General features: G+C 36.8%; 1 protein-coding gene across 6 annotated transcripts in view; it reads right to left on the reverse strand.

The window, feature by feature from the left end:
• Positions 1-4,164: 4,164 nt before the first annotated feature.
• The window catches only part of sgcd (sarcoglycan, delta (dystrophin-associated glycoprotein)), a 432,629-nt gene continuing 416,641 nt past the window's right edge, over positions 4,165-20,152 (reverse strand). For 5 of the 6 annotated variants that reach the window (XM_043703311.1, XM_043703307.1, XM_043703312.1 and 2 more), the window contains exons 7-8: positions 11,417-11,540; positions 6,181-9,368 (exon numbers count right to left, since the gene is read on the reverse strand). In XM_043703311.1, coding sequence (XP_043559246.1) covers positions 9,192-9,368; positions 11,417-11,540 — 301 coding nt within the window. In that variant the 3' untranslated portion in view covers positions 6,181-9,191. Of the gene's footprint in view, positions 4,475-6,180; positions 9,369-11,416; positions 11,541-20,152 lie in introns of those variants that run through there. The other variant, XM_043703313.1, reaches the window with a different exon arrangement.

The raw sequence follows: 20,152 nt of genomic DNA on the forward strand, positions 1-20,152 counted from the left end.
GATCCTGCAACATTTGCATTATACACAGAAATATCCGCCATTGTTCCTCCACTGTCATCCCTGCTAAGGTATTGCACCATTGAACTTTGGCCAGCTCCTCCCTCATAGCTCCATAGTTCCCTTTATTCAACAGAAATATTGTCACTTCCGGTTGTACCCTCTCCCTCTCAAATTGCAGATTGAAGCTTATTGTATTATGAAAGATTAGTTCCTTGATTGACAATATGACGTTTGTGAGAAGGATTTTGATGCAGTGAGTGATCGACTACTTTAGGAACCCATTACAATTTTATGTGACTATTTTATAACTGGTTTGTCTCAATCTGACTTTCATTTTAGACTCAAATTAAGGCCAATCTAGTTTAAACAGTATATATATTCATGCTGAAACAGATGGCTGGCCTTTGGTCTACATATCAGTTGCTATAGTGATTACTGAGGTATAACATTGTGGGAAAATATTCTGTACGTAGACAGAGAATAAATGCCCTCAAAAACATATTTATTTGCCTACTGAGATCCCAGAAGAATACTGCTCACTCTTAGAGAGCAATAATTCTGAGATGCCACAATATGTTTTTTTAAGTGTCTTTGTTTGCTTACAGTCACTCACTCAAGAGCGAATATGAAGTGCTGCTTCTATTCTAAGCCTTCAATCTTTGCTCGCAGGACTCATACAAAGTTGGAGTGGGGAGGTTTCTCAGCATCACATTAGATAACATTGGCAACAGTGTGAATACTGAACTCCTCCTGCTATCCTGCACTATTTCAACCAGCATGGGTTTAATGTAAAAGTGCCTTTAATGACTAGTTTTGGGAGGCTTGTTCCATTTCCTCCACATGTGTAAAGTAAAATGGACTTAAATTCTAACAAGAAGATATTCAACAGTGAAAAGAGGAAACATTCACAGTCTTCATCATTTACATCAGAACAGCTTCAATCACGCTTTTAGGATTCTAAAGTGAGAGTATAAATATGAGCAGAATACATTTTACAGGATTGCCGTTCAGACGCCCTAATAGAAAACATTTTTTCCTTTTGTTTTTTTCTTTTTTAAAAAAAGCATAATAAATAAATTAACTCATTTTCTTATTTATATTATTATTGCAATTCATATAAATGTTATCTGTTTGCATAGTGTGCACAAGGATTTTCTCATGTTTATAATATTCAAACACAGAAGAAAATGTCAAACATTCATCCACAGAATTGATAATCAAATCATAATTATATCTATAATAGTGACTCAAACATAGTGTTGCTTACAGAGTGAAATATCAGAGGATTTTGATTATGGATCAAAGTGGAAAGGAAATAGGAAAGATCCATTTATATTGATTTGTGCTAACACCAAATCTGATCTGACATGTAAAGAAGCATTAGAGGTATTGGTTATACCCACACCATCACAAAATTCATTCTCCCTTAACATGTGTGATATTTGATTTCTGCAGCCACCTATTCAATATTGATACATATAGACATTATATCCATCTTGGATATGTGCAGTATGTAAAGCCCCCGTGAACACACAGCGCAAAAGCTTTCTTGTTACTGAGAAGCTTGTAGCCTTTCCCATCACAAACAATTATTGTACTTTAATTTTTGATTTTTAAACATTATTGTGTGGGGTAAATTTATGTGTTGATCCAGGTGGTGCACGTTAGTACTTGGAACAAATGCACTTTTCATTGTTGGATCCAATATCATCACCAAGCATTCTCAGATGAGTTAGCTTCAAGTTCAGGTTCTCCTTATTCCGACAAAAATTTAGCTTTAAACACAATCTTAAAAGGTGATGCCCTGATGCTGATTCAAAGGAACATGTCTATTTTCAATACTTGTTTTGTCACTGAGTGAAGACCATCACTTCATGCAAAATTACAATTATTTTATACAGTATAGATTCACGTTAGACCCTTTTAGCCACCAGAACAGAATTTTCATCCATCAACTAGATTTGAGACTGGGAGTCAATGGTAAAAAGCAATGAATAAACCAACTTTACTACTGATAGCTTTGAGTTATACAGTGTTTCCAAGATCAATCCCCATCAACCAATTTAACATCAGGTCATGCCAGAATATGCATTTTGATACCAGATTAGAATGGAAATGAGGATGCCAGATGTTAGCTGACCTGGTTATTTTGATACCAGTTTACCACTAACTCTGAATTCATACCATTTCTATTGAATTGAGTTTATACATAAGCTGGTCAGTTCAGAGTTAGTTCGAAACACCAAAGTTATTGCCAGGTTTGGATTATTTTTGCACAAAATTCTCACATTTATCACATAACATGTTAAGTTGGACAAAGTGACATTGTAAACTCTATACTTCAAGTTATCTCCTTTTCTGCCTGCTGCCTGTAGGTAGACATCCAGGAAGAACTGTTCCTGTGTTTACTCCTTGTTGCTATAGATACAGATGTGAAGTCTCATTGACAATGTGGATGGCTTTACTCAGCAAGAAGGAAGGCCTTCAGTGCTCTATGGTGGGACATGAAGTCAAAACAGCTCACTGGCAAAAAAGAAAACAGTTGAAAGACAACTTTAACAGCACCAAAATGTTGTGCACTGAAGTCCAACATTCTACCACTGGAATTGCTAAATGCTTTGAGTACCAGACCTATCACTATTGAAGTTATTAGCTCTTATGAGTGAAAGTTCAATGGGAGCTGCAAAGCTCTCTACAACACTTGTTTGTGAAGAAAGTAATAAAAAGTTATCTCACAACCTTGATCCAGTCTAAAGGTCCATGTTTCATTAGCTGGTCATAGTCATTGAAGATTTGCTGCTAAGCCTCAAATAAGGTTGAATCTAGTGCTGCCATTAAATAATAACTGACCAAACTAAAACAATATGAGTACAAATAATTCAATCTGTAGAAATCTTGTTCAAGAATCTGACAACTAATTCACTTATCATCCTCAGATACGGATTGACAATGCAGCTTGAGTGAACTGAGAAGGAGTCAGCCAGCATTGCAAGTTACTTACAGAAAACAATGACATCAATCCATGATAAACTTACCAATTTTGAACTGCTTTATAGAATATAATATAAATAAACAGAAAGAAGAAAAATGCATCCACCTTACTTACAGCATCTTACTTTGTAGATTTTTTTCGATTTCTCCCACCTGTTCAGTTGGAAACCTATTTTTGCTTTGGAATAGTTTATTTGATTTAACAAACAAGTTGCGAATTTTGAAAAAATTTTGTTATGTTTATGCTTATTATTTTCCTACTCTATGCCTTCATTCACTTTTCCTGGTTCTGCACAATTACCTCACAGAGAATAGACTTAGCTTATTTAGCCTCTCTTGATAGTTCACTAGCAAATTCTTGGAACTATTTATCATTTTAATGGGTCTTCTGCTAAGTCTAGAGAACCAATTTATTTCAAAAAATTTGCAATAACAAGGTAATCACTCTACTTGGCTCTGCCATGTTGTGGCATTATTATTCTGAACATTGCATCACAATTGATGGTAGCCATGAGCAATAGTAAGCTGCAAATCCCAGTTTCTAAAGTGACCCAGAGGTATTATAGTGACCAAAGAACGTGGCAGAAATAAACAAGACTGCTCCACCTATCAACCACTCTTCTACTTATTGTATGTTCAGTAAGTGCTTGGGGTATTTTTACTAGTCTGCTTGGCACTTAATTCATGATCCCTGTATGTCCTATAGAATGGTAAGCCCACCTTTGTCATGTTTCATTTAATATTCTGATCTGGGCATTAGTGACTAATTTACATCTTAAGTTATTTTTTGTTCAAAGCTTCCTTATTTATTATTATATCCTAGTTCCTCTGCTTTAGGGCAAAGAACAGTGTTTTGGTAAAACACTGTTGTATTTCTGTACTCCCTACATGATTTTTCTAGCTAATTCATTGTTCAGCTTATTGGCTGGGAGCCTGGAAATGCACACTGTATTCCTGTTTCTTGTTCCGGTTTTATTTTTAGTTACTTGATGATATAACTTGTATAAAGGTAACACACAAATAAAAACCACTTTGATCTCCAGTCTTTTGAAACATCTCATTGAGCATGTAGCCTTCTGATGTTCATTAACACACAAAAAGTGGTCATCCCTTGGAGTGCAGTTAGAATCCTGGGTTGCCTGATGAGTTACTATATCCGAGGAGACAGTAAATCATGTAAGACTCTCATTGGGGCATCAACATCGAAGCAAAAGAAAGCAAAAGTCACGATGCAGAGATTTCTATGAATTACACTGTTTATAATTTGTGATTGGTCAGAATGCATTTGTACCCTATAATTTTCCCCTGGTCAGTTTCTAATTTGAGGAAAAATGACAAGGAGAGGTAATGGGGTGGGAAGAGGGGTGAGTGAAATAGACAAGGTATTTTCTCACAGAAAGGGAAAAATGGCAGAAAATGGAAGGCAGGTACAGTTAATCCAGATTAATTTCATTGTCACAGTCACAACGCATCTTCAATAGTTCTAGACAGAAAATGGAGGAAAGCTTAATTAGAAATGAAAGCTTAAAATTAATAACAATAATTACTTACGTTTTACATTTCAGTATGAAACAAAATACTTACTTTTCTTAATTTAAGGCCAGGAATTGAGAGTAAAGTGTTTCACTCTGATATAACGAAGGTAATTTTAAATAAAGAAGTTATATATAGTCTGGATCCGCATTAATATTTTCAACAGGTTTGCATTGATTATTTCATGCAAGTCTGCAACCTGGATTTCTCTCCCAACAGAAATCACAGATGGACAAGTCAGCACAATCCCACTGGGACAGGAATCACAGCAAACAAGGCAAGAGCTTGCATCTGCTAAATCCAGCAACACCATTAAAGCAAGCTCATCTCCAATCTGAAGGTTCTCACAACTAACAGAATTTCTTGGCAGATCATTAGGAGATCATTACAGTAGAATAATGGAAATGCATAAGTATTAGGATTTTATCATCAAGTCAAGAGACCTTCAACAATATGGTGTAAAATAGTTATTCGCTAATAATGGAACCATGCTTCCTCTGGCCTGCATGTGTAGAAACATCGTAAATGTGTTCTTTGAAAAATATTTATAAGTTTGCTGAAAACACTAAACTGAACAAAGCCTTAATAAACAAATTTACAAACTCCCAACACACCAATAACCCTCGAAGAATTTTAGAACAGTATCTCTCTAATGATTTAAGCTGCTTTGAACCCAAACAAAACCAGGAAAGATGATCTAACAAGTTCCTTATTAGCCAAGATGCAAAATGCCATCAATGAAGGAAGTCTTTTTTCAGAATAATTTCTAGCATTTCCCCAGGCTTTGATGTTGCACTGAATAAGTGTAATATGAGTTAGTGAAAGCAGAATCAAAATCAGGCACTAATGAAGTGTTGAAGAAAACAAAAAGGCTCCAAAATATCTCAAATGCAGTGGCAATAAAGACCCAACTATTATTTCTGGCATTTTCCTCATTGGCCTTCCCCTTCTTCAGTTACTAGTAAGACCCTCTCTTACTAGTATCCTCACATACGGATGAGGAAGGACACCACTTTGACTGGGACAATACATCCATCCTAGGACAAGCCAAACAAAGACACGCATGAGAATTCCTAGAAGCACGGTATTCCAAACGGAACTCTATTAACAAACACATTGAGTAAACCCCACCTACTACCCCATGAGAAAAGGTAGAGGAAGTGACTTCACCACAGGAAATGACATCACCAACCCAAACGTATAAATAGAAAGCAGGAATTTTCAGCATTGCTTCACATGAGGTCCACTGAAGATGTTACCTAGTAAGGTAACAAAACGTCTGGAAAGGAACCTTTCAGCACAGTGAGCAAACCTACATCCAAAACCTCAACCTGAGCTGCAAATCATCTCAAAACTCGCTAAAATTCAGTGGTGTCATTTCAGCAACAGTTCAATTTGATTTTTTTTTCCAGTAAACAATAATAATTTTAAGCAATAGTTTATTTGAGATGTTTGATGGGTCTATTTGATTCAATATTGTTAATGACATGGGGTGAGTCTGCCAAATGTATGCTTTATTTCAGGAAAAAGCTGACAGATCACATTCAAATTATAAATGTTAACTTGAACATGCAGCTGGCATCTGTGAAAGTCCCTTGCCATGAAAAATCAGCCTCAAAGTGCTGTTGTCTTTTTTTTCAACAAAAGCAAACACAATTTTTTTTTTCAAAATGAACAGGCTTTATTCTTTGTGACCACAAAGTTTGTCTGTCACGGTGAAAACATTATAGAGTGCAACAGACTGATAGTCAGGTGTCAACTAGAAAAGGAAACAAATAAAATGATCAATGCTGATCCAGTTTAAATTCTGAAGTTATGTAAGTGGATGGTGTGGTATTATGCATTATAAAAACAACCTTGCAGATGTTACATGATACAAAAGGATCTCAGAATTCTCTGGACGTGGCATAACGGCAGCATTCAGTCTCCTCATTCACTGAGATTGACCTGTACCATTGTGCTGAAAACATGAGTTGGTCATTCCATCATAAAGGATGGAAAAATACAAAATTCAGAAGGCAAGTTGTTCTGATTATCCCTATTAGTCTCTGACAGTGAATTGTGGCCAGTTACAGAATAACAGTGGTACAGCCTGCCCAAAGAAGAGGACCAAGAGAGATTATTACTCTCCACAGGGAACTGAGAAAAAATTACATGTTTCACAAAAGAAAATCCAGATAAATATAGGTGCAACTAAGGAGAAGATTTCCTGAACACTACCTGTAGCCTTTTACAATGTAACTTGCTGACCATAACTTTGGATAGACATTTGTGTCTGGTTCTTCAAGAAAACTCCAAAATTTCAAATGAAATGTGTATAATATACATGTATTAGTCAGCCAAGACCTGTTCTTCTGCCCTCACTTCCAACCCCGCCCCTGAGAGTTTTCCAATGTGTTTTGCTAATTCCTGCAAATTCCGCTGTTGTGGTCTGCCTTGGTTTTGATCCTTTTGACAGGAAATAAGATGACACCTTACTAGGCCCTCACAGAGTCATGAAAGTAAGCACCATATAATGTATGGACAGTGTGGCTGAATTCCCATCAGTCTTTGGTCTGTGACTCTTTCTTACTCAGTAACTCAAAGCCATAAAATAGGTACATAATATATAAAAACTCCAAAATATTTTTCTATTGATCTACCACAACACACCAGTACATACACACCAGGAGTGCACCGATTACAGTTCTCTCAAAATCAGCAGGCAGTAGACTGTAGAGTATTACACCAATGGCTTTAAAACCAAGTGAGTTTAGTTAATCAGTTTTCAGCAGATTTTCCAAACAAAAAATCACTCTTGGCTTTAAACATTAGCATGGTTTAATAGACAGTAACATTTTTACTGGTTATCTCTGCACAGACATTCATGGAGTAACCATATTCTTTTACATGTTGTTGGTTTCGACATGTTTAGACCACAGCACTGTATAGTACAGTAACTCAAAAGACTTAAATCTTTGTTTTTTTCTAAAAAAAAAACCCTTTGTCTTTCTTAACTGTAGTAAGTAGTAAATGTTATTAGTGACTTGGTGATGACATTGCTTTCAAATTACTTTTTCGCAAATGTTCCAATTGTCAAGTGTTTAACCTTTTGGAATGTAATGGGAATTGATTAATTATATCTCCATCTATATTATTAAAAAGTTGACCAGTTTTCAACAAAACAAGCATTACTCTAAATACTTACCATTCAGACTCCAAATTGCTGCATCAAAGAATGCCTTTCAAATTCACTACCGAGTGAGCCTGATCTGGCAGAGAAGTGACAAAAGAAGATCAGGCACTTTTTTATAGGTAAAAGTAAAGGGGAATGCTCAATTTTGCCCACTCGTCTACCTGTGCAGACTAATGTCATGTTCCTAAAGAAGTAACTGTATCATCAACAAGACATTTGCAAACCTGGATCAGGTCTCTAAATGATGTGGCCAGCTAGAGATGAGTAGCATTGACTTGAGATAAAAAAGGAAAAAAAGACTGAAGTTAACCCTCTTAAATTTCTTCAAATTCTTTTCAGTTGATGCTAAGGATAATATTCACAGCAGCAATCAAAAACCTCAAAATGAATATCTTAGGGATGAAAAATTAAAATTATGCAGTAATTCTATGAAATCAAATATTGAAACATTATTTAAGTTACAATAAGAGAGATCTTGCATTTATGAAGCTTCTTATCAGGTCTCTCAAAAGTACCTCATATATAATCAGTTAGTTTGATTATGTTGTGTATAGAAATGTTGTAGTTATTTTACAACAGCACTGTGATGAAAAACAAGTTTATGCCATTTGTTTGTTGATTGTTATGTTGGTTAAGGAAGGCACGTGTTCTTCGAAGAGTGCCAAAGATTCATTTATATCCACATCAGCAGACAGAGGATGCATTTAATATCTCATTAAAATGACTGCATTTCTGAAAATGTAGTACTCCCTCAATGCTGCACCAAAGTATTCATCAAGGCTAATTCAATGAATTTTCCAAAAGTAAAAATGGAATTAAAAATGGAAGAATTTATTAATAAGTTGACTTTTAATGATGCTAGGTTTAAAAAAAAACTGGGATACATTAGTAATGTACCACAAAAAAAATCCCTCAAAATGGGATTGCTGTGATTATTGAAAATTGCCAACATACCAACTTGTTGCCCTACCTTTATGTTACCAAATAAATGAGCTGTACCTTACCATGCCATCTGCTAAGCCATTTCTTTTCTTTCCTAATATACTCAATCAGAGCACCTACAGTCCAAAACCTGATGATTACTGGGTTCAATGTCAGCACTGGGTATTGATCAGTTTACACACATTTTGTAATCTTTGCACTCCCAATTACACACGTGAAACTTAAAAATAATGTGCTTTCCTTGCTGAGTGCATTCAGTTAAGGCAAAGGCATACATTTGTTTTTACCCTCTTTGAACAGAGATGTTATAGCAATATGTCTCAGTACAAATTATTCCTGTTTGCTTTTAACCCCAATACTGAAACAATATTTTGAACAGGGTTTGAAGACAGTCAGCACAAAGTGTCTATTTAGAAGGCCTTTCCCATTATATCCACCAGGCTGATGCCACACAGCTATGGCGCCAATAAATGTCCAAATTCGATAGGCCTGACATTGCTGGCAATGCTTGCAGATTTCTGTCCCTGCAAAGGTTTATTATTAATTTATTTTATAGACAGACACTGCTGCTTATCTGACATGTGGAGCCCACTCCTGCTTGTGAAAGGAACAGTTTGCCATTCGGGCAAGCACACACCTCAAAAACATTTTGTTGAGTGAATGATGAGGAAGTATATGAACCCATAGGTAGCCTAGGAAGTTTTATGTTTCTAGCTTCCAAATTGATCTGAAAGAGAGAGAAAAATGAATAATGAGGTTTGTACAAAGACAAGCATTCTGTCACTGTTGAACAGTAAACGAGAATCGCGATCTCAGAACATCTTCAAAATTTATTATTAATATTAATGTCATTTTATTTTCCACATTTATTCTATCCAAACAGATGCTGACATTTGTCTTGCTTTATTGTGGTCAATAAAATTATAAAATTTATTAGCATATTGGCTGGCTGTTGGATCATCACGGATTTATATGGGAAGGTGGTGGTACAGTGGCAATGTCATTAAACGTGTAGGTGTAAGTGAGGACTGCAGATGCTGGAGATTAGAGTCAAGATTAGAGTGGTGCTGGCAAAGCACATCAGGTCAGGCAGCATCCGAGGAGCAGGAATATCAACGTTTTGGGCAGGCGCCCTTCTGGTGGATGCTGCCTGACCTGCTGTGCTTTTTCAGCACCACTCTAATCTTGACTCATTAAACATGTAACATAGAGGACAAGGCTAATGATCTGGGATCATGTGTTCAATTTATAAACATAGAATTAAAAAATACACTCACGATGGCCATGAAACAATGTGAATAGCAAATGTTTTTTCCCTAGGGTGGGGGAGTTCAAAACTAGGGTGCATATTCTTAAGGTGAGATGAGAAAGATTTAAAAGGGAGCTGAGATGCAACTTGGGAGCTGGGGGATGTGGATACGTATGTGCAATGAACTGCTAGAGGAAGTAGTAAATATAAGTACAGTTACAACATTTAAAATTCATTTGGATAAGTACATGAATATGAAAGATTTAGAGAGACATTGGCCAAACACAGGCAAGTCGGTCCAGTTTAGTTTGGGAAACTTGGTCGGTGTGGACAAGTTGGACTGAAGGGTTTGTTTCCATTCTATATGACTCTATGACTCTATAATTGTTGACTGTCATAAAAAGCAAGCTGTTTCTTAAATGCCCTTTAGGAAGGAAAAACCCTGTGATTTTTAAATTACTCTGAAATGGTGGAGAAATCCATTTGGTTCTATCAAACCACTGTGACATCTTAACAAGTCAGTCAGGATATTGAGTGTTGATAGTAAGTCTGTCTGCTTGCTTCTAATATGGTTATGTTCCATTGGATTGGATTGGGATAGATGAGGCCACAAGACATTGGGTGGAATGCCATTTTGAGGTGGTGAGGAAGTTGGTATGCTGCCATCCTGTTTGGACCACAACTAAGCCACTTAATGTACAGCTCAGACTGTGGAAGTCCCCAACCCTATACACACTAGAGGCAGCGACTGCCACAGTGATCTCAACACAGTTCCCCCTCAGCCAGCCCTGTTGCTATGTCTTGCCTGACTAGTGTCAACATCCCGGGAAACCACTCACCTGTGGCTAATGCGCTGACAGCCTTCAAATTAGGCCGATTAATTTGCAATCTTTAGAGAAATGGGGCCCCTAGTACTGTAACATAATACCCCCAACCCCAGACCCTTGTCCTCTGCAATCAAATTCCATTCTCAATCTTTGTACTATCCAATTTCACTGCCATTCTAAAGCTAACGTTTCAAATAAGGTCTATTCTCTACATGCCTGATGTTAAGGACCTAAGGCATACTTCAATGACACTGATAAAGCAAATCAAACCACCAATTTGATAGCCGCACTATTTCATAATGTTTTATTGAAGGCATCTTTATGTGCTGTGATTTGAATTTCACGAAGGATTACATTGAAACTACCACATCATTATTTTCACAAACTTGATGCAACTGCTGGTTTAAGATGCGGGAGAAAATTCTCTTTGCACTTTTCCTTAAATTTCCGAACATCCATTAAGATAACATGCAGCCTGAAAACTAGATAAACATCGTCAATATACTCAGATGGCATGGCGATTTCTTTTGTTAAAAATATTGCAATGACTTTTAAAACATCTTCCTTTCAAAAGAACTAAATGGATTAGAAAATTCTTCCTGTACACATCCTTGATTTTGCATTCATATAGAATATTATTTCAGAATTAAATGATTCAGATTTAATATATGAATGGCAAATATATCCTGAGACACTCACCTCACCATCTTCAGATTCCAATTTCAATTCTGTTCGACAAGTAGCCTGCATATTACCTGCCTCTGCATAGATCTCAACTCCTTTTGGTGCCTCCAGTGTTAGTGAACGCGTGGGCGATTCTAGTCTAGGACCACAAAATGTTGGAATTAGTTACAGTATTTGTCAATTTTACTTCAGCTGAGAGTTACAGAAATGAATACATGTGAAGAACCTGACTCCTTTGTAATAAAGTAAATTCCTCTGTGGCGCTTCCTTTAAGTTTGAAGAAGTGATACTGATCTTATTGACAGATGATAAATGTATTTAATCAAACAGGCTAAGGATCGATCCTTTGAAGCAAATATTCAATGTAAATGAGATTTGTTTATTTATTTGTACTGTGTTTAGAGATTATGTTGATTAAAGAGACTCTGTTATCCTACCTTAGATGTTTAATCAAATGTCTGTAAATCATTGGGCAATAGAATGCATTATATCATTTCTGAATGAGCGAGAGTCAGGAGTTTCCTGATCAGCAGAAACAAGGATGTAATGACCAAAAAGAGGAGTCTGATATACTACCTTATTCATTGCTGAAGCTGTGGGCAATACAACACTCCAAAGGATGAACTACTGACTCTAGTGATTGTTGTCTAACCTGTTATCCACCAGAAATGGTTAACTGAAATCATACATAAGCTCCACCTAACAGATACAAAGGAGTGTCCATGCAAGGAGCTAACCAGAGTTGTACAGCATGTTCCAATTGATTTTGGTTCTGCTTTTGTTCTGGATTTGTTACCAATATTATGTGAGAAATTTTTAGTTGCTGTAATGTTAAGCCACAGCAAATTAGTCTTAAGTCAAGCAGATGTCTCATAAAGGCCCATCATGTATCTTAGATGCAATGTGACAATATTAAGTAATATGTAATAAACCTGGAGTCTATCTTCAGGTTAAAATGTCTTGTCGCTATACTATCCCATATGGTATCAGTAGCCCCAGACATCCAGGATGATATTTTACAACATAAGGTGGAGACAAGAATGAAGATTTGCCAAGTATAAGTGCTATGTCATTTTACAATATAAATCAAAGTCCTATGATATGTGTTAAACTTTGGAGCCATTTAAAAACTCAGAAAGGAAGAATGGACACCGCCCTGGTCCAGAAGTCTAGAAGATAAGTGTTTTTATTTTTGTAGGTCCAAGCAGTAGAATTATCCTGGACCCAGGCAGCAGAATGTCCTTAACCTGAGAACAGATCTTTCCTGACCCACCTTTTGACAAGAAACCAGAGAGTGGTTGAATCATCCAATGTGTGATACCTTGAATCCATTGTGGGTGGCCCTAGGTTGTCAGATTTCTACCTGCAATGCACCACCCATACAAAATGAGACTTGGCTTGCAAAATAGCCCTAGCCTTCTAGCAGTAATATGGGCTGGGACTGGACATCATGCTTATCCAGCTAGCCACCTGAACCACTTGGAGGCAAATCTACCTTAATACTGAAAACTAAGGCTTCAAGAAATCTACAAAATTTCAAAAGGCACACATTACAGTACTCAAAATCATAGCTGGCAGTACGACATACTATACAAATCTATTCAGTGAGCTTTGAGACTACAAACAACAGTTTCCAAATCTTGATGTCTTGAAGCTAGCACAGTAGTTAATTAAATTGTAATAAGTTTGAGAATTTGAACTTAGTCGCTGTTATGATTCGATTCCCTACAGTGTGGAAACAGGCCCTTCGGCCCACCAAGTCCACACCGACCCTCCGAAGAGTAACCCAACCAGACCCATTTCCCTCTGACTAATGCATCTAGCACTATGGACAATTTAGCATGGCCAATTCACCTAACCTACACATCTTTGGACTGTGGGAGAAAACCAGAGCACCCGGAGGAAACCCACACAGACATGGGGAGAATGTGCAAACTCCACACAGACAGTCGCCTGAGGCAGGAATTGAACCTGGGACCCTAGAGCTGTGAGGCAGCAGTGCTAACCACTGAACCACCATGCCGCCCCAAAACCTTTATCAAGTTCCCTCTTAGCCCTCTCCCTAAGGAGAACAGTCCCAACTTCTTTAATTTATTCACATACCTAATGTTCTTCATCCATCGAACCATTCTGATAAACTACTTCTGCATCCCTGCCATGCATTCACATCCTTCCCAGAATGTGATGCCAAGAACTATATACAATACTCCAGCTAAGGTCCACAAATTCAACATAATCTCTTTGATCTTGTATTCTATTAATAAAGCTGAGGATACTGCATACCTTGCTTATTCCTCTGTCCACTGGTTCTGCCATTTTCAATGATTAGATTAGATTAGATTAGATTCCCTACAGTGTGGAAGCAGGCCTTTTGGCCCAGAAAGTCCACACCAACCCTTCAAAGAGTAACCCACCCAGACCCATTTCCCTCTGGCTAATGCACCTAACACTATGGGCAATTTAGCATGGTCAATCCACCTAACATGCACATCTTTGGATTGTGGGAGAAAACCGGAGCACCCTGAGGGAACCCACGCAGACATGGGGAGAATGTCAAACTCCACACAGACAGTCACCTGAGATGGGACTCAAACCCAGGTCCCTGGCGCTGTGAGGCAGCAGTGCTAACCAGTGAACCACCGTGCTGCCCCTAAACTCATTCAAACTTATCTCCCACCAATCCGCCCATTCTATTTTGTCTATGTCTTTTCAGGGTTCTGCACTGACCCCCTTTTCTTCTAATTTAATATGGTTAACTTAACTGAAATATAAGTACCATCGGCTGCAGATTTGTTTTAACAATAAAAACAGTCATTTATTACACAAAATTAAATATAAGAAAACCAAACCATGTAATCTAAATTAAATGGTTTCAAAACACATGGCAAAACAAAATCTCATCTATTCCAAATGGTTATACCCTGGGAGGTAACAATCTTTAAACAGAAACCAATTCCACACTTTTAACAAGAGCTTTATTTCAGTTAACACTCTGCACACACCCCACTGATTACTAGCTCCCAATACTTATATAATTTATTTATACCCAATTAGCCTTTACTTAATGTATCCATTATCGGTACCCTCATTCTACTAGGTCTCGAGCATTATTTTTAGTCCCTATTAGATGGTAATCCCCAATACCATCACCTCATAGTTAATCAAAATCAAAAGAAATTTCTCTTCCTTAACTTAATTGCTTCTTCACAGTTCCTGTCCTGTGTGGCATGAAGTCAATTTCCTGGAATACTCAAACAACTGAACACTTAGATTCTCTCAGTCTTTTAATAATCTGCAGTATTCTAAACAAATACTCCTGATCGCGAAGTTTCACACACTGGACTCTTGAATTGAGGTAACATATTCACTTACCTGCCGTGAACAATCGCCTTTTCTAAGAGAGATTATACTTGGTTCAGACCACAGTCAGGTCTCCTTTGAAATTAAACCAAACTTTTTGAATTAATGTTTAAAATAAAGTTGTGTATCCTAGATTCTCGTAAAGCTAATTATTAATGCTTTCTTCTGGTTGCAAGCCCTAACAGTATAAATACATTTCATTAACAGCTCAGGGGTCTTTGTAAATCATTGCTTTCTGACACACCCTGTCTTTAAAGTCATGGTTCTGGAAAAACTGACCAAATTAACATTTAAGCCCTCTCACAAAAGTAAACCAACATCCAGAGCTTGAAATCAAATTCTTTAAAAAATGTTATTAATACATGTAAATCACCCATATCCGAAAGGACTGTAAATTAAAACCTGACACTTACATGTAACCATGAAACTGTAATGATTCGGAGATGCCAGTGTTGGACTGGGGTGTACAAAGTTAAAAATCACACAACACCAGGTTATAGTCCAACAGGTTTAATTGGAAGCACACTAGCTGTCAGAGCGACGCTCTGATGAAGGAGCGTTGCTCCGAAAGCTAGTGTGCTTCCAATTAAACCTGTTGGACTATAACCTGGTGTTGTGTGATTTTTAACCATGAAAGTGTAAGACAGGCATAAAAGGTTAAGGAAGGAAGCCTCTCATAATTACCTAGTATGGCCTACACCATGACCACAGCCACAGTAACATGGTTAACTCTGCGTAGCCCTCAGAAGAAGTTCTGCAAGCCTTGCTTCTGAGCCATTAAGCTGATACAATGCATTCTCATGGCAAATGAGGAATTGGAACAAATAGAGACACCTACATGTGAGAAATAGTGAACAACATTCTGCTTTTCTGCATCTAAATTGGACATGCTATTTTGTAACATACAGACATCCATATGTGTGTGTGTAGGAACTTTAGATGAGATAACACTAAAAATAAGTGGTCTAAGATAAACTTTCCTTTGCTTTTAAGGTAGTAACCATCTTCTCATTTCAAGCCCTTTGAAAATCTTTCAAGGGTTGGCTGTGATGCCTCAGCTATTTAGTTTTCAGAAGTGTTGAGAAACCATGGATTGCTTAAGTTCTTGGTCAGAGTGAGCACTAATACAAATACCAATTATTGTTGTTCAATCGCCCTTCAACGTCATGCATTATTTATTTAGAACAAAATACAACTTTTTTTGCACTTGGATTGTTCCCACTTATTGATCCTCCCTGAATGAGTCTAAAATAGAGAACACGTTTATCAGTAATATTGGCTGAAACACTCGCTATTACTGCCTATAAAATATTTCAACTTCAGCACTTGGCTGCTATCCAGGGGGTTGCACATTCCAGTCCCAGGGCTGCCAATATCACAAACACAAGTCTCTTAATTGTATAAAGTTTCCAGTGCTCAGGAAAACTGGCATTTGTTTGCTTGTTATTTATGATTTAAACTCCCTGTTAATCGACCGTATAGAATGCTCATCAACATATAGGCACGGAAACCAGCCTAGTTGTCAATGAAACACATTAAAAACCATCCCCTTAATCAATTCTGTTTCTTTTCCTTTCTAAGTTTAGCCTTATGGCAAATATTTAACTGATTACATCAAGCAAGTTTTGAGAAGACTTTTAGCTCAGGTTGAGGTTCTGGATGTAGTTTTGCTCGCTGAGCTGGAAGGTTCATTTCCAGACATTTCGTCACCCTACTAGGTAACATCTTCAGTGGGCCTCCAGGGGAAGCACTGCTGATGATTTCTGCTTTCTATTTATATGTTTGGTTTCTTTGGGTTGGTGATGTCATTTCCTGTGGTGATTTCATTTCCTGTTCTTTTTCTCAGGGGGTGGTAGATGATGAGTAACTCAATGTGTTTGTGATAGAGTTCCAGTTTAATTACACCAAATTTCCAATGAATATAGAATAATATAGATATGATGACATGAGGTTCAGCATTTTAACACAGCAACGATCTGAAATGCAATGCTCAAGCATATAGTGGAGGCAAATTCAATTGAGGCCTTTGAGAACTGGGTAACTACCCGAAAGGAAAGATTGCAGGCTCTCTTGGTGAGAGCTGGTATGGACAGAATCAACTGCATTGACTTCTTCCATACTGTCATTTTGCTATGGTTTTAAAAGAAAACTAAGCTTGAGGATTGGCAAGATTTGAAATTCAGCAAAGGATGTCCAAGAAGTTGAAAAAGAATTAAAATATAAACTATGAGCATAAATTAGCAAGTGACATTAAGGAGCTTGTAAAAATCTACAGATATGCAAAAAAAGAGATTAGCAAAAGTCAACTTTAGAAGAAGAGAAAGGAGAAAGTAGGAGAAATAACGAGTTGACATTAAACAAATACATTGTAATTGTCTTTGTAGAAGGCTTAAAAACTTTGCAGATATAATGGGCAAAGGTCGAGTCATAATGAAAAAGTAATAGAAATTACTATCAGTAAACAAATTTTACTGGAGAAGTGAAAGCTAAAAGCTAAGTTTAAGAAGTCCCCGGACCTAATCACTTTAGCCATTGGGATATAAGCAAGGTGGTACAGAATCAGGGATATATTGGTATGAATCTTCCAGAATTCCCTAAATCCTGTAATAATTGACATGGATAACAAAGTTGAAAACGTGATGTTACTATTCAGAAATAAGGATAAAAGAGGAAATTATGTGCCAGTTAGCCTAACTTCAATATTAAAGCAAATGCTTGAATACATAAAATCCATACTGGGGTGTTATAAAAGGACACTTGGAAAATCCTGAGCCAAATCAGCAAGGAATTACAAAAAGGAAATCACATTGGACAAGTCCATTAGAATTTTTTGAGATTGTCACCAGCGGGATAGATAGGGAAAAACTAGTGGATGTACTGTATTTCAATTTTCAAAAACTGTTTGAGTGGACATAAAAGATTGATATGAAAGATCAGAGTTATCAAAAATAGGGGAAGTATGTTATGATGGAACAATTCATTTCTGGATTGGTAGGCTGTAAGTAGTGGAGCGTTATCGGGATCAGTGCTGCATCCTAAGCTACTTACAATTTATGTCAACAGATGAGGAAACTGACTATAATGTATCCATGAGAAAAGAAGTGCATATGTTAGATATCTGAATCAAAACCAGAAAATACTCAACAGGATTTAACAGTCTAACAGAATATGTGATAAGAGAATCAGTTAACATTTAAGTTTGATGACACTTCACCCGCACTCATGTATCTAAGTTTGTTCCTGAAACAAAATCAAAACGGCTGTTTCACTATGAAAAGGATGCAAAGTGACAAGAAGGTGGCAGATGGAAAATAATATGGAGAATTGTGAGTTAATCATATTTTCAAAAGATGTTTTTTGTTATTGATGAGAGAAAATGGATAACATTGCCCACAAATCATAGAAGATTAACATGCAGATAAAGCAGGCAATTAGGAAAGTTTACAATATGTGACCTGATACTGATTCTGATTCTGATTCTGAAGATTCTGATTATGAACTATTGCAACCCCTATGCCAATGCTGACTTCTTCTGATGAAATGAATCAGCGTTGACTTTTCATGTAAAAACTGCTTTTCATTTTGAATGCCAAGCAAGATGTCATAGCAAGCATGACTGCCACTACCACATGTCTGATCTAAGCTCAAGGTTTATTTCAAAAACTTCTGAATTTGCAATAATAACTTGCATGTTCAAGCTTTAAGCAATTTGAATGGAGGAGGTATTAATAATTCAATAATTAATTAGAGGACAGGGTAGCAGAATTGCTGTGCTAACCGAAAGCAGAAATTAATGAGCAGTTAATCATATTAAATTGTAGTCCTTGTTATATCCCTGCATCCAAAGCTTTTCTATGAAATTAACTATTGCAGATTCCATGTGTAGCATACAGTGGCAGGCCATTAGGCTTAATGCATCTGAAGTGAAGAGAAATTCAAGCCTCTCATACTTCAGAACTGAATATCAAGAACAAAATACAGATGGATGTAATAATGTCCATTTAATACTACCATCCAAGATGGATTACTTTTCTTGGTATCTCTCAAACAGATTGCTTTCTCAATACTCAGTAGGGCAATTTCTGATGATGGATAAAATACGTTTTTATGTGATTCACTCATGTCATGTTTCAAGTATTAACTGAAGACTGATAACATTGGCACATTGCAGATGAAGGAAACTAGAAGCACGATTCAAGTTGAGGGCTGTCACATGTGCTGTTCATGGATAGTTGCACATCATTGTCAAAGGTGAATGTCTTTACCTAGTTCCTTTTCTAATCTCATTCATTTCATTGGGGCGAATGATGTGACAATAATTGAAACAGTAATATGTCTCGGTATCTATAATATTCCAACCCTAATCTATTAAGAGAAATGGTATTTCACATTGATAACATGAGCACGGCTGCTGTGCATTGAGGCGTGGGAAGACTTTAATTTCATCTGTGCAAAATACATTACAAAAGATGTGACTTTCACCTGAGTCACGTGAGATTTGAACAGTCTGTCAGCTGTCATATAACTCATGTGGAAGCTGTAGCATTTACGTTAGTGAATATCGCTCCGTGTGTGGTAATATAATGGAAAAGGTACAGTTTAGTGTGATTGAGTACTTGCCGATTGCTACATCAAAACAAATGAAGCAAATTTTACAGCCCAGTTGGGGAGGGAAGAAAGATTGAAATTCATTGTCTCCTCGAGCATTTGTCAGTTTGAAATTGCGCCATCTGAGCGTTGAAACAAAAAGCTCTGAGACAGAACTAAAGAGAGCTATTTATTTTACAGCACGTATGCTATAGTTTGCACTCAATGACTTTGCAGTTGGCTGAAATCCAAAATAATTGACACATGCTAAAAATCACCTTTCATGAATTCAGTTAATAATAATCATAATTATAGCTTTAAACATTGTTGTGATAAGCATTACACATTTTTAAAAAGAAATCCTCGGTGATTAAATGTAAGATCATAAATATAAATCCTAAAATGTTTAAATAATGCTAGATTACTTTGAGAGAAAATAAATCAAATAATAACAATGTGTTTAGATAAGGATTAAATTGTTGACCTACCAAGACGATCCTCCGAGACCGGTATGGAAAAGTGCAATTGTAGTTGTAAGTCTTGAATAATCAGTTTTTGATTAATATTTACACCTTGCTATGTAGCTACACATCACAACCAGGAACACAATCCCCGGGGATGGAAGGAATTAGTCCAAGTGAATAAGCAGACATGTACCTAATTTCTCAGACGAAATCAGAAATCCTCTCCTAAGATGCTAACGAGAATAAAAGGAGGAGAGGAGGACTGGAATTCCACTTCTCATTTTTCACACATACTTCCAGAATTCCCTCGAATTCTGTTAAAGTCTTCTGAGTTTGAACT

The sequence above is a fragment of the Chiloscyllium plagiosum genome, chromosome 14, assembly GCF_004010195.1.
Source record: "Chiloscyllium plagiosum isolate BGI_BamShark_2017 chromosome 14, ASM401019v2, whole genome shotgun sequence".
Classification (NCBI taxonomy): Eukaryota; Metazoa; Chordata; class Chondrichthyes; order Orectolobiformes; family Hemiscylliidae; genus Chiloscyllium; species Chiloscyllium plagiosum.